General features: G+C 32.0%; 1 protein-coding gene and 1 long non-coding RNA gene across 2 annotated transcripts in view; one reads left to right on the forward strand and one right to left on the reverse strand.

Annotated features, from left to right (window-relative positions):
• Positions 1-587: 587 nt before the first annotated feature.
• LOC123875551 lies at positions 588-1,338 on the reverse strand. Its single transcript, XR_006798163.1, has 2 exons — positions 1,257-1,338; positions 588-1,065 (listed from the first exon to the last, which is right to left on the reverse strand). It is a non-coding gene; the product is annotated as an uncharacterized LOC123875551 (long non-coding RNA).
• Positions 1,339-2,152: 814 nt separating this feature from the next.
• Positions 2,153-18,784, forward strand: part of LOC123875870 — a 30,744-nt gene continuing 14,112 nt past the window's right edge. Inside the window, exons 1-5 of the mRNA XM_045921928.1 lie at positions 2,153-2,436; positions 3,395-5,346; positions 10,235-10,240; positions 11,020-11,490; positions 13,588-13,754. Of these exons, the coding sequence (XP_045777884.1) occupies positions 4,021-5,346; positions 10,235-10,240; positions 11,020-11,490; positions 13,588-13,754 (1,970 nt within the window). The 5' untranslated portion in view covers positions 2,153-2,436; positions 3,395-4,020. The remainder of the gene's footprint in view (positions 2,437-3,394; positions 5,347-10,234; positions 10,241-11,019; positions 11,491-13,587; positions 13,755-18,784) is intronic.

Consider the following 18,784-nt stretch of genomic DNA (forward strand, 5'->3'; position numbering starts at 1 on the left):
ATAAAGCGAATTATGAATATTTAGCTTATTCGCATTCATCTATTAAATCAACAAATTTCTGTTTTTCAACTCTTAATATTCGTGCCGATAGTTGTTGGCCATGATATCGAACTTTGAAATAAATACCTGAATTACTTTTATTTAAGGGTATTAAAATGGCATCGTATTGTTCGTATCCAATAATTTTAACTAAATGAAGACCGTGTAATCTTTTTTCAGTTATAATTATTTCTACACAATCTCCAATATTTAAAGACATGGTGACATTTTTTCCTTATGAATAAATAAATAGTTCACTTTAGTCGCGTGTTATCATCCAATGTAATCTATTCAACTGATATAGAACAGAAAATTGTCTCTAATATAGAATATAGATAAAACTTTGATGGTGTTGGTGGTGATAGAAAATAAAACGTTTAATCATGTTGACCGTATGCCGTGTAATAAAAGGCAATGCATTAATACAATGTAATGTGCAACTTAAGCAGTTTTAGGGCAAGCTGGTGTTACACCGAGCTTGCGGTTGGAGACACACTGAGTCAACATTACAAGGCTTTAGTTTTATTTCCCTCAAAATGAAATTCAAGTTCAATAATAAAGTTTATTTATTTGCATTCGAATAAGTTTACATAATGATTGAGTAGACAATTTGTATCGTTAGTTATAAACAATAATTATTTACACAAAAACGCATTTCACTCTTATTTTTTAATCACTAGTAACATCAATGCAGGACATACTTCGTTGTATTTTCGTTATTAAACTGTGAGCTCCATTATAGATTTCATCGAAAAGTAAGTTATCGCTATCGACGACATATTGAACACAGACATTTGCATCACATTCACAAAACATAGTGTTTCGTAGTTTTGCCGCATCATATATTTCCAATCTGATAACTTTGGCTCCATTATTAGGAACTTTTATGTATGAATACACAACATTGGCTTTTTTCTTTTTTAAAGTAGGAGGGATATCTAACCCATTATTTTCCCTTTGAAAATAATTACTAACACGTTGAGTAAGGGTCGTATTGGGTTGAAAGTTAAAAGGATCATTTGAATCCTGAAACAAATAAAAATACTATTATGAATGCTGAACTAAGTAACAATTTAGGTTTATGAAATATGCAATTTGAATATCAAACGAATCTAAGAGGTAGTCATGTTTATCAAATAAAAACAAAGTGATTACTAATAAAATTATTCAAATTTTAATACTTAATTATTATGTATAGTAAAAAAATCAGGTCTTACCGACATGTTGTAGATCACGTTTTGATGTCCAGTACAATGTAATGAATTTTCACAAGTTTTCACGTAACTTATATACTTTTTTAAATTATCAATAAAGTTCAAAATCACAGGTTTTATCATTCAAAGATCGTTCCTTAACTGGATGTGGAATGTGAAATACGAACCCTCTAGACATAGCGTCGCCGGCGCTGGCGCACGTTGTTGTAGGGCTACATTCAGTTTGAAATATCATGGATTTGTCTTAGGTTGTATTCATGCAAAGAAGTTGGTTGCTATGTAATCGGGTAAAAAACGATTGAATAACGTTGCATGTTGTATTTTGTACCTACGCACGAACAAATCAACAGACAAACTATTCTTATTGTATCGTATAGCACGGTACAATATGCGAAGGTAATTAAGGTTGCTCAAACCTAGTCCATCCATTATAAACTCAATGTTTTAAATAATAATAGTTATAGTTATTGGAGAACACATAACTTACTCAATAAAATTTTTGTCCTACTTTAATCACTTAATGAATGGTAACCTATTCATCTCTAACATTGTAAGTAAGTGTTGCTTTGTTAGCAATAATATGATAAGTACATTAAGGCTCTTACACATTATCCCCCGACACTATAGTATACTTATTTTGTTCATTTGCTCCCCTCATAACTCATAAACAATGTTTTTTTAGAATAATAATTTAGCGTACCTATACTTACATGAAAATGTTAATAGGAAAGTGTGATCATGAAGAAGACAAGATTAAATAAAAATGAAAATTATTTATTCAGAATAGGTAACATGTTACGCTCACTGATATTCAAATTTTTTAATTTGTAAGATGATGTGATTGTGATATATGATGTGATAATAATTAATTATATACTTAAAACAAAAGCGATGAGGGTTCCAAACGCGCCCAAGTCTGAGAAGAGCCCACAACAAACTCAGCCTTTTAAGCCAGATTAAAAACCATCCTGCTTTATACTGAATTATTATTATTGTCAGATATTATCTGGTGAATCTCAGCATATTGATTTGTATCATCATTCATAATAGAGCGAGTGATAGTGTAAAGGGACCTTTACGGAAATTTAATGACAAATCATTTTTGCTTTATTTAAACAATCAAGCGAGATGTTAAAGCATCATTGTGTTATCCTGAAGCAAGGAATCTGGTGGATACTGAAATGTAAGTAATATCATATTTATTCTTTATTTTTAATGGTTTTTTTCTCATCTTCGATATTATAATTTCGAGCAATCAAGGTACGTTCATGGGCACCTAAATTGAGAATACTAAACTTGCAGTATTCAATTGATTATAATAATAGTAAGTTATTTATGCGTATGTAACCTTGTCGGTCTAATGGTTAGCTGGGTTCGATTCCCGGATCTTACTGATACCTACATTAAGAATACTTCCAGTATTCAATTGATTGTTATAATAATACTATGTTTTTATGTGTGTACATGTAACTTTGCCGGCTAAATGATTAGCTGACTGGAATAGTTCCCGGGTTCGATTCTCGGGTTTATTTTTGTTAATAATAATAATACTTATGTTATTTGTGTTTACGTAACCTTGTCGGGCAAATGGTTAACTGGCTTGAATATAGTCCTAGGTTCGATTCTCGGGTCCTACCGATACCTATCCTATATTACGATATCCTACCTGTTAAGAATACTTCCAGTATTTGATTGATTTTGATAATAATATGTTTTATGTGTGTACATGTAACTTTGTTGGTCAAATGATTAGCTGGCTTGAATAGTCCCGGGTTCGATTCTCGGGTCCTACCGATACTCATATTAAGAATACTTCCAGTATTCGATTGATTTTGATAATAATATGTTTTTATGGTGTGACCATATAACTTTGTCGGTCAAATGATTAGCTGGCTTGAATAGTCCCGGGTTCGATTCTCGGGTCCTACTGATACTCATATTAAGAATACTTCCAGTATTCGATTGATTTTGATAATAATATGTTTTTATGGTGTGACCATGTAACTTTGCCGGTCAAATGATTAGCTGGCTTGAATAGTAAGCATTAAGTGTTACAAGATATTTTTGTCAAGTTTATATTAATACCTAGACACGTTTGAATACATACTTGTAATCTAATTTATGTTTTTTTTATATTATAGGTCACGACAGAGTGCTGAAACGTTGTTCCCATCAGAAGATGAGTCGCCGCAGCATTCGCCGCAGCCTGAGCCTGAAAAGAAATCCAAGAAAAGGGCACATGACAAATTAAAAACCGGTGAACCATCAAGTCCCACACCGACGCGTGTTGCGAAGAAATCAATGAAGTCCATCATCAATCCCATCGCACCGCCACCAAAAAAGATCACTGCATACGATCTTTTCGGCACAGATAGTGAAGATGACGAGACTGAAGAGACCTCTACACCTACAGCAGGGGGTAAAAAAATACAGCCTTTAGTTTCGTATTTAACAAGAAGACTGGCTAACGGTCATTCAAGACAATCTTTCGAGGGTAAGACAGGAACGCACTTCATTGACCTGAAAGTGTACCGGTGTGATGAGGTCGAAAATGTTCAGCCCGTAAATAGATGGCGTCATGCCATCATATGTGTTAAAAACCGCACGAATGAAGATACTGAGGCATGGCGCCACTTAACAAACTTCATCATTGCGACACGAAAAGAGTATAAAAAATGCACTCCCACTTTTATCAGCAACTATTATTAGAAATTATTCCACTACGTCACACAATATTCTTTTGAAAAATTGTATTGTCACATATGTTATGAAATTAATAAACTTGTATAATGTTGTTGTTTTTTTTACAGTCACCCCTGCATCAAAGCTAAGTCAGGTCAGCTTGGTGAGATGTGAAAATTGTCACGTTGATATACCTGAAAATAGATATCAATATCACTTAAGAACTAATTTACATAAGTCGAATTGTTTATTGAATACCAAATATAATAACATTGAAGTAATTTCAACAGCTTTCAAAAATAGAATAATAAGTTATAAATTAAGTCCTTTTGAGGAGTACCTCACACCCGAATCGTTCCTAATAGATAACGAGAAATATGTTATTAAAATTATAAACAACTCTTTGAAAAGATTTCAAAGTGTTAAATTAAACTTCGAGCTTTTTGTTTTCTTTTATCTCTCTAAAACAGGAGAAAAACAGCTGAAGTCATTTAACACAAAATATAGTATCATATCTAAAGGTACTGATGTTCATGAATTATATTTAAAAACAATTAATACGTTTGAAAAAAAAATATCTGAATTTCAACATCGCGAATCTGGCTGGACTTGCGAATCAATGAGTCATCTAGAAATAAACATAAATAAGTATTCTCCTTTCAGGGGTGGCTCTTACATAGCTCTTCCGAATGTAGTTAAAAATACTAAAAGTTGCATAAATATACGCAACAATGACAATCATTGTTTTTTATGGTCTATAGTTGCTGCATTATTTCCACAAAATAATAATGTTTGTAGAACTAGTTCGTATCCACATTACTCAGAAGTACTAAATATAGATGGTAATATGTCATTTCCACCATCATATAAAGATATTAAAATGTTTGAGAAAATAAATGAACTGAGTATTAACGTTTATGGATTGGATAATAAACATAATGTAACTGGTCCTTTGTATATAACTACAGCAAGAAAAAGTAACCATATAAATTTGCTGTACATTCAGAAGAATGGTAAAGGTCATTACTGTTTAATAAAAAATCTTTTGAAGCTGGTAAAACGACAAGTAACTAATCACACAAGTAACATGTATTTGTGTGAGTTATGCTTACAGACTTTTACCAGTAAAACAAAATATACTTCTCACAATTGTAATGAAATATTGACTGAATTACCAGCGAAAAATAGTTATTTACAATTCAAAAACTATGAAAGGCAACAAAAAATTAATTTTATTATTTATGCTGACTTTGAAAGTATTCTAATGAAGTGTAACGAAAATAAATCTGAGAATACTCGATTATATGAAATGCACCAACCGTCTTGTTTTGGTTACTATATTTGCTGTTCTCATGATCCTAAATTAAATAAATATGTTACATACAAAGGATCAGATTGTGTGCAAGTATTTGTAAAATATTTAATAGATGATATTCAAGAAATCTATCGCATATTGTCTAAGAAATTACCCATGACACCGTTAACATTGGAACAAGAAATTAGCTTTGAAAATGCTACAAATTGCTATATTTGTAATAATTTACTTCTTGATGATAAAGTACGTGATCATGACCATATCACTTCAGAGTATCGTGGCCCTGCACATTCTTATTGTAATTTAATAAATAGAGTGTGTTCATTCGTGCCTGTGGTTTTTCATAACTTGGCGGGCTATGATTGTCATCTTTTTATTACGGAGTTAGCAAAATACGACGGTTATTTTAAAATAATACCAAAATCGAAAGAGAAATATATTACTGTAACGAAAGTATTAAAAAATAAATATAGTTGTTCATTTCCTATTCAAATAAAATTTATAGATTCTTTTCAATTCCTCAATTCAAGCCTAGATGTATTATCTAAAAATTTACACGAAAAAGATTTTGTTAATTTATCCAGAGAATTTCAAAACAAAGACCAATTGAAGTTGCTACTTCAAAAAGGTGTTTACCCTTACGAGTATATGGATTCTATTGAAAAATATGAAGAAACTGCTCTTCCTTCAAAGGATTGTTTTTACAATAGTTTGAAAGGTGAACATATAAATGATGATGAATACAAACATGCTCAAAGTGTATGGAATCTATTTTCTATTAAATCCTTGAATGAATACACAGATTTATATCTAAAAACAGATGTATTTCTTCTTTGCGATATATTTGAAAATTTTAGAAATACTTGTTTACGACATTATAAACTTGATCCGGCTTATTATGTCACCGCTTCAAGTTTAACCTGGGATGCGATGTTATTATATACAGGTATCCGGTTAGAATTAATTAGTGATCTGGAGATATATGAATTTTTAGAAAAAGGAATACGTGGAGGATTAGCCCAGTGTTCTCTTCGTAACGCTGTAGCTAATAATAAATATCTGTCAGATTTCGATGATTCTCAACCATCAACTTACTTGATATACCTCGACTGCAATAACTTATATGGTTATGCAATGACTAAAAAGCTTCCTATATCTGACTTCCGACTGTTATCCACGACCGAAATTGATAACTTAGACATTGCAAACATATCAAATGAATCAGATTTTGGATATATTTTGGAAGTGGATTTAGCATATCCTGAGTACTTACATAATGCGCACAGTGATTTACCTTTTGCGGTAGAAAAATTCACTCCTCCGGGAGGTAAAAACCCAAAATTAATAGCAAATTTGTATGATAAATTTAAATATGTGATACATTACGTTCATTTAAAAGAATGCTTGAAGAATGGGCTTATTATACGAACAATTCATCGTGTTCTAACTTTTAGACAACAAAACTTTCTACAAAAATACATTGACTTAAATACTCGATTACGCCAAGCATCATCATCTGATTTTGAGAAGGATTTTTTCAAGCTTCTAAATAATGCTATATTTGGAAAAACTATTGAAAATAAGAGGAAACAGGTTAATATTAAGTTAGTAACCAAGTGGAATGATAACAACAATAAAACTAACAAACAGCTCAGTGCCGAAAAGTTGATTGCGAAACCTAATTTAAAAAACATTACAGTTTTCTCCGAAGACTTAGTTGCAATTCATCTGAGTCCGGAAAAAATAATACTTGACAGACCTATATATATCGGTTTCACGGTTCTGGAATATGCAAAACAACACTTATATAAATTTCACTATGACTTTATTAAAAACAAATATCGAAATAAAGTACGACTTTGTTATACTGACACAGATAGTCTTTTATATTTTATAAAAACCAAAGATTTTTATAAAGATATGAAAGATGAAATAACAAATTTTGACACTAGTAATTTTGATGTGAATAATTGCTGTAATATGCCTAGAGTTAATGCGAAAATTCCGGGTCTATTTAAAGATGAACTTGGAGGTGAAATCATCACTGAGTTCACTGGATTGAGAGCTAAGCTTTATTGTATTAACAGTAAAAAGATCCAAATTAAAAAGGCAAAAGGTGTATCTAAATCTGTAACAAAACGATTAAAGTTAAAACATTACAATAGCACTTTAAACAGCGACGTTAATTTCAAAAGTAAAATGAACATGATAAAATCGATTAAACATGTATTATATTCTCAAGAAGTAAATAAAGTAGTCTTGAATAAAACTGATGATAAAAGACAAATACTTTCAAACCAAATTGAAACCTTACCTTGGGGTCATTGCAATACAATATTTTGAATTTTAAGATTTAAATGTAAAATTACAAATGTTAGAATTAAAAGGTTTATTACCATAATTTTATGCTATTCTGTGATTCCAGATTATATTAGGTATGATTGTTTAATATTTATACTTCGTATGATACTATTGACGAATCAATATATTATGAATAAGAGCACAATCACTTGTTTTATTTTGAGAATACTTATGACTTATTTATAGACGGATTCAAATAAATAAATTATGGGTCCAAAATTATTTCTATATATTTTTATTTTTAAGATGGAATACTGAAAGAGATAATGCTATAATTTAATTTTTTATCGTTTACCTATAAAAAGCTTTGCACAAGATATATTAATCAAATGATACAATGAAATTGATTAAACAGGATCTTTCATTGGAAATAAATACTTTAGATAAGATACTCGAAAACAAGTTATGTGTAAAACATAGCGAACTGTTGCCAAATTCTATTCGTTGTATCATTTGCGGGCCATCTAATTGCGGGAAAACGAATGTTATGCTTAGTTTATTATTACATACAAATGGACTAAAGTTTAGAAATATATATCTTTATTCCAAAACAGCATTTCAACCAAAATACAAATTTTTGAGTGTTGTTCTCAAAAGCATTCCAGAAGTAAATTTTTTTGTTTTTGAAGACAATAACATTATTCATCCTAACGAAGCTTTATCAAACTCGATTATTATATTCGATGACGTTGTCTGTGAAGATCAAACCAACATACGTAACTATTTTGCCATGGGAAGACATAAGCAACTTGATTGTTTCTACTTGACACAAACGTACTCTAAGATTCCTAAACAATTGTTACGTGACAACGCGAATTTCCTAATTTTATTCAAGCAAGATGATGTCAATCTAAAACATATATTTGATGAGCATATTAATTCAGATATGTCTTGGTTTAAATTTAAAGATCTCTGTGCAATGGTGTGGAAGAAACCTTACGATTTTTTAGTTATTAATAAAGATTGTTCTATAAACAAAGGAAGATACAGAAAAGCATTCGACACTTTTATTAAATTTGACTAAGATTTCGTAAAACCTATTATACTTATATAATTATGGAGGGAAAAGAAGAAAGTCATAAATAAATATTACTCTATAGCTAGCACACGTAAATTTAGTGTCATGGATCAAAGTCTTAAACAACAATTAGTGCACTCAGTAAATTCTATAAGAAATAAATTAAAACATATACGTAATGCAGAGGATCAAACTAATTTGGTGCTGAATAGAATATTTAAACCTATAACCGAGCCGTTAAAGGTTTTAAACGATAAACCTAAACTTACAAATTTAAATAACAAGTTAAATAAAGGAACAAATGAACTTATGGGTTCTGAAAACACTATTCAAACAAAAAATAAAGATAGTAAGAGTAATAAGTTAAATAATGAAGATTTAGAAATAAATTCAGAATATAATGAAGATAAAATTGATAGTGTTCATAAGTCAAAACAGACAGATTTGGATGTGTCGTTACAGAAGGATGATATTATAGATATATATGACAGTATGGACATACCGTTCGGAATACGAAAGGAACAAGATAAAAATTTAATGATTGGAGATTCAGTTGTACGATTCACTAAAAATGAAAATGCTTTAACTGGGGATAAATCTATAATGATCAACATTGGCGGGCGTTCATATGAATTGACTCCTGGCCTTAAAGAACTATTGCTACGCAAGAAACCTAATTTATCAATTATCTTAGAGACAGATAAATTGGTTTACAAAGATATTTTACATCACACTAATGCACATAAGAGAGACTATAATGCTTATAGGCAAATTAAAGGTGATAAAGGTACAAAATATCGAGAAATCATAAAGCCATTATTTTTTGAGTCAAAGAGTAATGCGAAGCAAGGAGGTAAATTACCTACACTAAAAAAGTATAAATCTAATATAGATTTAGTATATTGGGATAATCCTAATGAATTAGTTGACAGGTTAAAATTACTAATTGCCTCAAAACAGGCTGGCAATAGTAATCACGACAGTGAGATTATATCAATAATTGAAGAGTTAAAAGAAGCCGATATCATTAAAGAATAAAAATGGTTGCACTACGAACAGTTATTTAGTATTCAATTGGTTCTCAAAGATGAACGTAGATATTTTCGGGCACCCTTTATATAAAAAACCAAAAATTGACGATACAGTGTTTATTAATAAATGCCCTCTAAAAGTATTAAGTGATGGCAATTTAAATGCTAGCAATAAAATAATAAAAAACTTGCATATTCCTGTTGATGCCAATGATAGTGTGACAAAAGAATATGTCGATAATTCTATCTCAGACTACAAGAAAGAATTAACAACTGTGAATGATCTAGTTACAAATTTAATCACTAGAATAACTCAATTAGAAAACATCGTTAAGGGTAATTTTCATAAAAATGAGCAAGTTAGACGTGATAAACGAAATACATAAATATGCAAGGGTAAATTTTCCTCGGAGACGAGTAGAAATGAGGGACATAGATGACCTGTGGCAAGCCGATTTGATAGATATGCAGTTTGTATCTAAGGAAAATTTAGGTTATAAATACATTTTGGCAGTTATTGATACTTTTTCAAAATATGCTTGGGCCATTCCATTAAAATGTAAAAGAAAAGAAGATGTGTGTAAAGCATTTAAGATAATATTAGAAAAAGGACGTAAACCTAAAAACTTACAAACTGATTTTGGTACTGAATTTTATAACGATAAATTCAAAAATTTGACTAGTATATTTAATATAAATCATTATTCAACTTACACTACAAAAAAGGCATCAATTGTTGAGAGATTTATCAGAACACTCAAATCAAAATTGTACAAAGAGTTCAGTCTAAAAGGAAAATACAAGTGGAATGATGGTACCTTGAGTAAAATAATTAGTGAATACAACAATACACATCACCGTACTATTAATCGAAAACCGTGCGAAGTCGATACAAGTAATAAAAGAAAGATTTTAGAAAAATATCAATTTCAAAAACATCAATCAAAAGTTGGAAATCGATTCAGTTGTTTGAAAGTAGGAGATTTTGTGCGTGTAAGTAAACACAAAAGTATGTTTGAAAAGGGATATACACCTAATTGGTCGACGGAACTATTTAAAATTAGTAAAGTGAATGAAACAAATCCGATTACATATCTGATAGAAGATTCTAGAGGTCAGCCAATTTTAGGTGCATTTTATTCTCAAGAATTACAGAAAACAAAACATCCGAATATATACCTTGTGGAAAAAGTACTAAAAAAAAGAGGAAACAAAGTATTTGTAAAATGGCTAGGACTACCTGTCGATGAAAATAGTTGGATTGATAAGACTAATATTATTCTATAAGTTTAAATAAAATAACTATTTAAACAGACACATTTTATCAGTTTAATCAGTATATTAAAGATTATGAACAAGAGCAGTGTCTTAAATTGGTTTATTAATCATTTGCCTTTTGAACTCCATCTACCCGGATATAACTATTGTGGACCAGGTACAAAATCGTACAAAAAGAAAGGCATTAACCAGTTGGACGAATATTGTAAAGAACACGACATAGCCTATCAGCAATCATCTGATTTGAGTGATCGGCATAAAGCTGATATAAAACTGATGAACATGGCACGGAACCGCATAACAGCATCAGATGCCAGCTTAGAAGAAAAGATAGCAGATAAAAATAAAGCGATGATAGCGAAAGTTAAATATGGAGCCGGTTTAGGAATTAACAAAGCAGCAAAAGATATAAGTGGTGGTGGATTAAAGAAACAATTGAAATATATCATATCTCACACAAATAAACATCTTAAAAAATTAAAACCAAAGGGTAAAAATATGGCGATAAAGTTGGCAATGGCAGCTGCTAAGGAACTAGCAACAAACACTACAGTAAAGATTCCTCGTATTATTCCTATTCCGAAAACGGGAGGGTTTCTACCATTGATACCTATTCTTGCTGGGCTATCTGCCGTGGGTAGTTTAGCTGGTGGTGCATCGGGTATAGCTAAAGCTATTAATGATTATAAAGCAGCTGAAAAACGTTTGAATGAGTTAAAAAGGCACAATGAAAAAATAGAATCATTATCTATTGGAAAAGGATTAAGCGTTAAACCTTTTAAGGAAGGTTTCGGAATTTATGTATCTAGTAAAAAAAACTAAATAGTCGGCTACCCAATAGAGCTCTTACTAATATAGATATTATGAATTATTCAAGCAGTATTCCTTATTTTCGAGGAGTATTTATGAGAGATGAGCTACCTAAACATCCTCATAAGAAAGAATGTGGTATCGTTAATTTAGATAGCTCAAAAAATCCTGGCAGTCATTGGGTAGCTTACGCAAAATACAATAATCATATCGAGTACTTTGACAGTTATGGTAATTTAAAACCACCAAAAGAATTAATTCAATATGTTGGTTCCGAAATGTATTATAATTATGAAAACATTCAGCGTAATCATCCATATAATTGTGGACACTTGTGTTTAAAGTTTTTGAACAAATTTTGGCATGATAAGAAAATAAATAAATAGATCGTAAGCACTTCGTATTGTTTAGTGTGTTATCATGTCTATTGCAATAACCATCACGGGCAAAAGACCATTACTTGAATCAAGTTTTCAACCTCCTCTTAACATAGACGATAAATATGAGTGTGGCTTAATTTATTTTTCAGCTCTCAATTCAATCCCCAACATTAATGAGAGCAATAATGTATTTGCTTATGGCAATGGTAAAAAATTAAAAATACCGTGTGGTGCTTATGGCCTATATGATATAGCTGATTACATTCGAAGTCGAGTCACAGATTGTGATATAATAATTAAACCAAATAACAACACATTAAAATGTTTAATATTTTGTTCTAATACGATGAACTTTGATGAAGATAATAGCATAGGATCGATATTGGGTTTTCCAAATGTTAAATTAGAAGCAAATAAATGGCACGAATCTCAGAACCCAGTCAACATTCTTCCTTTGTCCGTGATAAGAGTCGAATGTGATCTAATAAAGGGGTCATATACTAACGGATTTCCATCTCATATTTTATATGAATTTGTGCCGAACGTTCCACCTGGGTATAGATTTATAGAAGTACCGAAAAGTATTATTTACTTTCCTGTGAATAAAAATATCATATCATCAATAAATATAAAAATTCTTGACGAACAATGTCGGTACATTGATTTCAGAGAAGAGTGTTTCAACCTACGTCTCCATTTGAGAAAACAGGATGATTGTGTTTAATAAAAATTCAAATACTTTAACAAAACGTATTACTACTCCTCGAGTTGAGCAACGTTACAGACGTATTAAATCTTATAAAACACTTACAAGAAGTAATAAAGAGTTTCTTCGCTCGTTAGGATTTAAATTAAGATGAATATACTCCAGGTTACTGATATTCCACAATTTGATAACTCTATTGAAAGTTATGAAATTCACACATATAGCCCTTATAATAATAGTTTTAAAGAAAATGATGAGATTCGGATCCCTATACACCAACAAGATATTTACATATTGCCATCTGCCAGTTTTATTTATATCGAAGGAAAAGCAACGATTATTGGTAAAGACCATAAACCCATTAATACACCCGTTGAGTTTACTAACAATGCAATGATGTTTTTGTTTCAAGACATTAGATATGAGATAAATGGTGTTGAAATAGATCGTATTAAGAATCCTGGAATAACAACAACAATAAAATCGCTTATATCTATGAATACCGGTCAAAGTAAAGTCGCAGCAATATGGGGTTGGAACATGAATGGATTCAAAAGTAATGACGGTTCCTTCAGTCTAATTATTCCATTAAATAAAATAATGGGATTTGCTGAAGACTATAATAAAATAATTATAAATTGTAAACATGAACTGGTTTTAAATCGAAGCAATTCTAATTTAAACAGCGTGAAATTAGATGATGCTCACGACATACAAATTAATATAGAAAGAATACAATGGCGTGTTCCGCAGGTGAAAGTATCAGATCGCGAAAGACTAACGTTGCTGAAAATATTAGAAAAAGACAAACCTATTCAGTTAGCTTTCAGAAACTGGGATTTATATGAATATGCATTTTTGCCTAGAACTACAAAACATTCTTGGGCAGTCAAAACTGTTTCACAGTTGGAAAAGCCTCGGTATGTTATATTAGGACTACAAACTAACAGAAAAAACAAAAAGTCTTTAGATAGTTCTTTGTTTGACCATTGTAAAGTAAGTAATGTAACATTATTTCTAAATTCACAATATTATCCTTATGAATCACTAAATCTTAAATTTGATGAAAATAAATATAGTATATTATATGAAATGTATACAAAGTTTCGTCAGTCTTACTACAACGTTCCTGTGGACCCACTGCTTGATATGTTAAATTTTAAAGATAAAGCACCGCTTTTTATTATTGATTGTTCAAGACAAAACGAAAATTTAAAAAGTGGACCCGTGGATGTGCGATTAGAAATAGAATGTTCGCAAGATATCCCTGAAAATACAACTGCTTACTGTCTTATTATTAACGACCGGTTAATAGAATATAAGCCTTTGAGTAATATAGTGCGAAAAATATCATGAATGCCATAATAGTAGATGTCCAAGGATTTAAAACTGATGAAAATGAGTTTATTTTAAAAGAAATTGCTATTCATTGTAATAACCGCATACAAACTTTCCTGATCAAATCACCATATCCATTTTATGATTTGACTAAAACTGAAAGACGGCATGTTAGTTGGATTGAAAGAAATAGAGGAATTCTTTGGAATGAGGGATACATACCGTATTCGAACTGTAAACATATTATTCAGAAGATTTTACAAAATAAAACAATTTATGTCAAAGGTATTGAAAAACGGTTATGGTTAATGCAAATGTTACAAAATAGCACAATTTATAATTTAGAAGATAAAGAGTGCCCAAATTTGTTAAGTTTACATGAAAAATATAATATGGCAAGTGATTCATATAGTTGTATTTTTCATACTAAAATATGCGCATTAAAAAATGTACTATGTTTAAGAAAATGGTGTTTAGAGAATAAAATTTTGTACTGAAGTTCGGTTGTTTTATTATCCGTATATATTATACTACCTCCGTAGTCACTCAGTGAATTTGAATGAAGTTTTCTATTCAGCATTCATGCATTCGAATGAAGTATCTATTCAGTATTCATGCATTCGAATGAAGTATCTATTCAGTATTCATGCATTCGAATGTAGTATCTATTCAATATTCATGCATTCGAATGAAGTATCTATTCAGTTTTCATTCATTCGAATGAAGTAACTATTCAGTGTGCATGCATTCGAATGAAGTATCTATTCAGTATTCATCCATTCGATGAAGTATCAGTATTCAAGTACTCGATTATATCCATTATACAGTATTCAAGTATTCAAATATATCCATTATTCAGTATTCAAGTATTCAAATATACCCATTATTCAGTATTTAAATATGGTATCATTCACTATTCAAGCATTCGAATACTACCATTTTCAGTATTCAAAATGTAGGAATTGGATTATCTGGATTAGGGATCATTCGAATGAATGAATGATCCCTGATCCAGATAAGCCAATTCCTATCTACTCGATTTTAATTTAGCTTTTTTGTTTGAAAGGTGGCTTGATCGAGAGTGTTCTTAACTATAATCCAGGAAAATCGGTTCAGCCGTTTGAAAGTTATCAGCTCTTTTCTAGTTACTGTAACCTTCACTTGTCAGGGTGTTATAATTTTTTAATTTACACTTGTATTCTTACAAGAACCACAATATTAATTCGCACACCTAGACCATAACTGTTTCAACTCAACTCCTTAGTACTAAATTGAAACAACTGAGACTCTAGTCTTCCGAGTTATCGACTACCTCTCAGTAAAGGTAGGTAGTTAATTAAGCAGTCCCTGTTCTTTAACCGTTGAAAATTGGAAATCATTTTGTGAGGCTTTTGACCCACAAACCATTATGAAATTAATAAAAGTAGGCACGCGATTTCGATTACGAAATCGCAATTGCACCGAATCCGCCCACAAGCGATCGTCTCCAGTTAAGGTAACCTTAGCCGACTACGTGGGACGCGGTATTATAAGCGCATGCCATCAATTAGGTTTTTTATAATGCGCAGTATATTTTTATAGCGGTATTTTTTCTTCTTATCTTTTCGCAATGTTGCCGCTTTGACTTTACTTAAAGGCAATTAGTGATAAATAACCTAAGTACCTACCTACCGAATGCTAATGGTAATAAGTTAGCGTCATAATCATCTCATCCCATCTCCAGCTCACTATTTAATTGTGGACGGGTTTAATTAATCGTCACTAAATTAAAAATAAAATCCTCTAAAAAGTAAAACAATAATATTATGTACTAGCCGATGCCCGCGACTTCGCCCGCGTGGATTTAGGTTTTTTGAAATCCCGTGGGAACTCTTTGATTTTCCGGGATAAAAAGTAGCCTATGTGCTAATCCAGGATATTATCTATCTCCATTGTAAATTTCAGCCAAATCCGTCCAGTAGTTTTTGCGTGAAGGAGTAACAAACATACATACACACACACACACACACACACATACAAACTTTCACTTTTATAATATTAGTGTGATTGGCCCTTTTAGTTTATTTTAGTTAAATTCATGTGATATTATTTTGATCCAAGCGTTGTCACGTCGGGGGACCTCTAAGTAAATAAATCTTGGCCCTATCGGTTTAATAAAGCATGAGTTGGTATGCTATCATCAAACCACTGCAGCATGAAACAAAGGAACTGAATATGGCATGAAGTAACTAAACTAATAAGATTAGTTAGTTATCGTGGCAGAGGACCTCTACTACACCTATCCGCAAAATATTTATACTCAGCGGTCCCCCACACGACATTGGATCAAAAATCAAAATTACCACTTATGTATATTAAACTTAATTGTTTTACTTTTTAGAGCGTTTTTCTGTGTCGGTTACCTACCTAAGTACCCTGAAGTGGTACATCGCACTTTGCAGGCGATGCCCGTTTGCGAGTGTTTGCGAGATAAGAAACTGATAAGATACGAACACAAACAAGACTGTCCGAGCCTTGTTCAAACAGTTCATGGTGCTTCAGTACAAAAGGTAATCTTCTCAAGGTTGAATAAAGATTAGCGTCCGAATAATCTATGCACGGGCTTTTCATGTCTTGTCGTTGTCTATGATTGTTTGCTTTTTGCAATCTTGGAGTAGGTAGGTACGTCGACAAATGATAATAATACAAAATCTAGTGTAATCTTGTGTTTACCTTTTATACTTGCCATAGTTGACGCCCAAAAAAGGTAAACCTACCTATTTAATATTTGCAGGGTTAACTAAATTGCATGGCACATGTGAGTGTCCCATCGATGTATATCCATATTATTCGTTATACCAAACTTCTAAATATCTAAGATTTGGATGTATCTTAGAATCCTTACCATTATTAGTCCGAGTGAAAAAGCAAATTTTTAGTTGAATGAACCCGATCCGTAGGCTCTTTACGCACTGCACTGCATCCGAATTCCGATCCATTAAGTGTACGTTAATAATATAATATATGGCGAGCATGGTTTTTTTTACAAAATAGGTACTTAAGTAAGTAATAGTTATTTTAAGACTGTAATAAGTCATGCCTGTGCAATAAACTCGAAATCTGTTATCTTTTAAACTATCCTTTTCTTTCGTTTTTGTTTTGTGCGCAATAAAGTTTTCTATCTATCCATCTACTTAATATCTTAGATCCGAATCCGATCCCTATCCGAGAAATCTCGATCCATAACTATAGTAATTTGTATGAATTGTATACTGCTACTTAGATCCGAATTTCGTTTACGGTTTCGGAAAACGAAAATTGGATCTAGTGCGTACAAATAGTACTACGGTTATTTCGGATCTAAAATTCTCGGATTGGGATCGTTAGCAGTGCGTAAAGAGCCTAGTATCTCCAAATTCCAAGTATAATCACCCCCTAACGAGCGCTACGTTGATACAACAATAGCAGTTAATATCCGAATTACAGCAGCGGGTGAACGACCCGGTCATCACTCCAGCACTCGTTGTGAGTTTCCCGATATTTGGTTACGGGTTCGGAAAAAGAAATTCTTATCTAGAGCCTAACTCCTCATACTCGTACAATAGTAATACCACAGAGCTAGAGTACTTCGGATCGAGAATTCTCGGATTCAGATCGGATGCAGTGCATAAGCGTAATTAGCAGCTGTGGTAGCTGTACTAGTGGTTCAGAGATCCACCTCCTATTCAGAAGGTCGAGGGTTCGAACTTCGATCTCGAACTCTAACTTTTCGGAGTTATGCGCGTTTAAACTCTAAAGTAGTTAAGTACTCCATTAAATATCAGTGTGGGACCAATCAGCATTTAGCCAGCGTGGTAGACTATGGCCAATCCCTTCTCAAAGAGACCCGTGCTCAGTAGTGTGCTGGCAATGGAATGATCAAGATGATGATGCAGTGCGTAAAGAGCCTAGTATCCCCGAGTTCCAAGTATAATCACCCCCTAACGAGCGCTACGTTGACATTAATACAACAATGGCAGTTAATATCCGAATTACTGCAGCGGGTGAACGACCCGGTCATCACTCCTGCTGTACCTACTCGTTGTGATAATCGCTTCAACAATCAACAGAGTCATGTGAAACACGAATGCGTTCGTCTTTCACTTGCACATGATTTTTGAGTTCATCAATCTATATAAAAAGACAAGCTGACTGACTGACTGCTCTATCAATGCACACTTATTTAATAAAATAAGATAAGTAAATATTTTTTTGCAGTTACCTACCCGATTTTTAGTTATAGAATTAGAAATAGCTTTCTATTTCTTTTACTTTGAATTGTCAAATGCATCTACCACTGTGCAATGGTGCATGCCTTCAGAAAGGAGCATCGAGCTAATATATCCAAGCATAAGACGATGCTCTAAGACATTAGTAAGATTATATTAGTAGTAGGTAGTGCATTAGTAGGTACCTATAGGTAATAGGCACCCTGGCTATTCCAGGGTAGTTCTAGTGTAAATCAGTTAACAAGATTCGACCAAACGGAAATGGATCTAATTTCATAGAAATATACAATATATATACAATAATAATAATTCTGGAAAATCTTTGCACTCCTCTTACCGGCACCCTTGACATAGTGTTACAAATA

This window comes from Maniola jurtina, chromosome 20 (genome assembly GCF_905333055.1).
Source record: "Maniola jurtina chromosome 20, ilManJurt1.1, whole genome shotgun sequence".
NCBI classification, from domain to species: Eukaryota; Metazoa; Arthropoda; class Insecta; order Lepidoptera; family Nymphalidae; genus Maniola; species Maniola jurtina.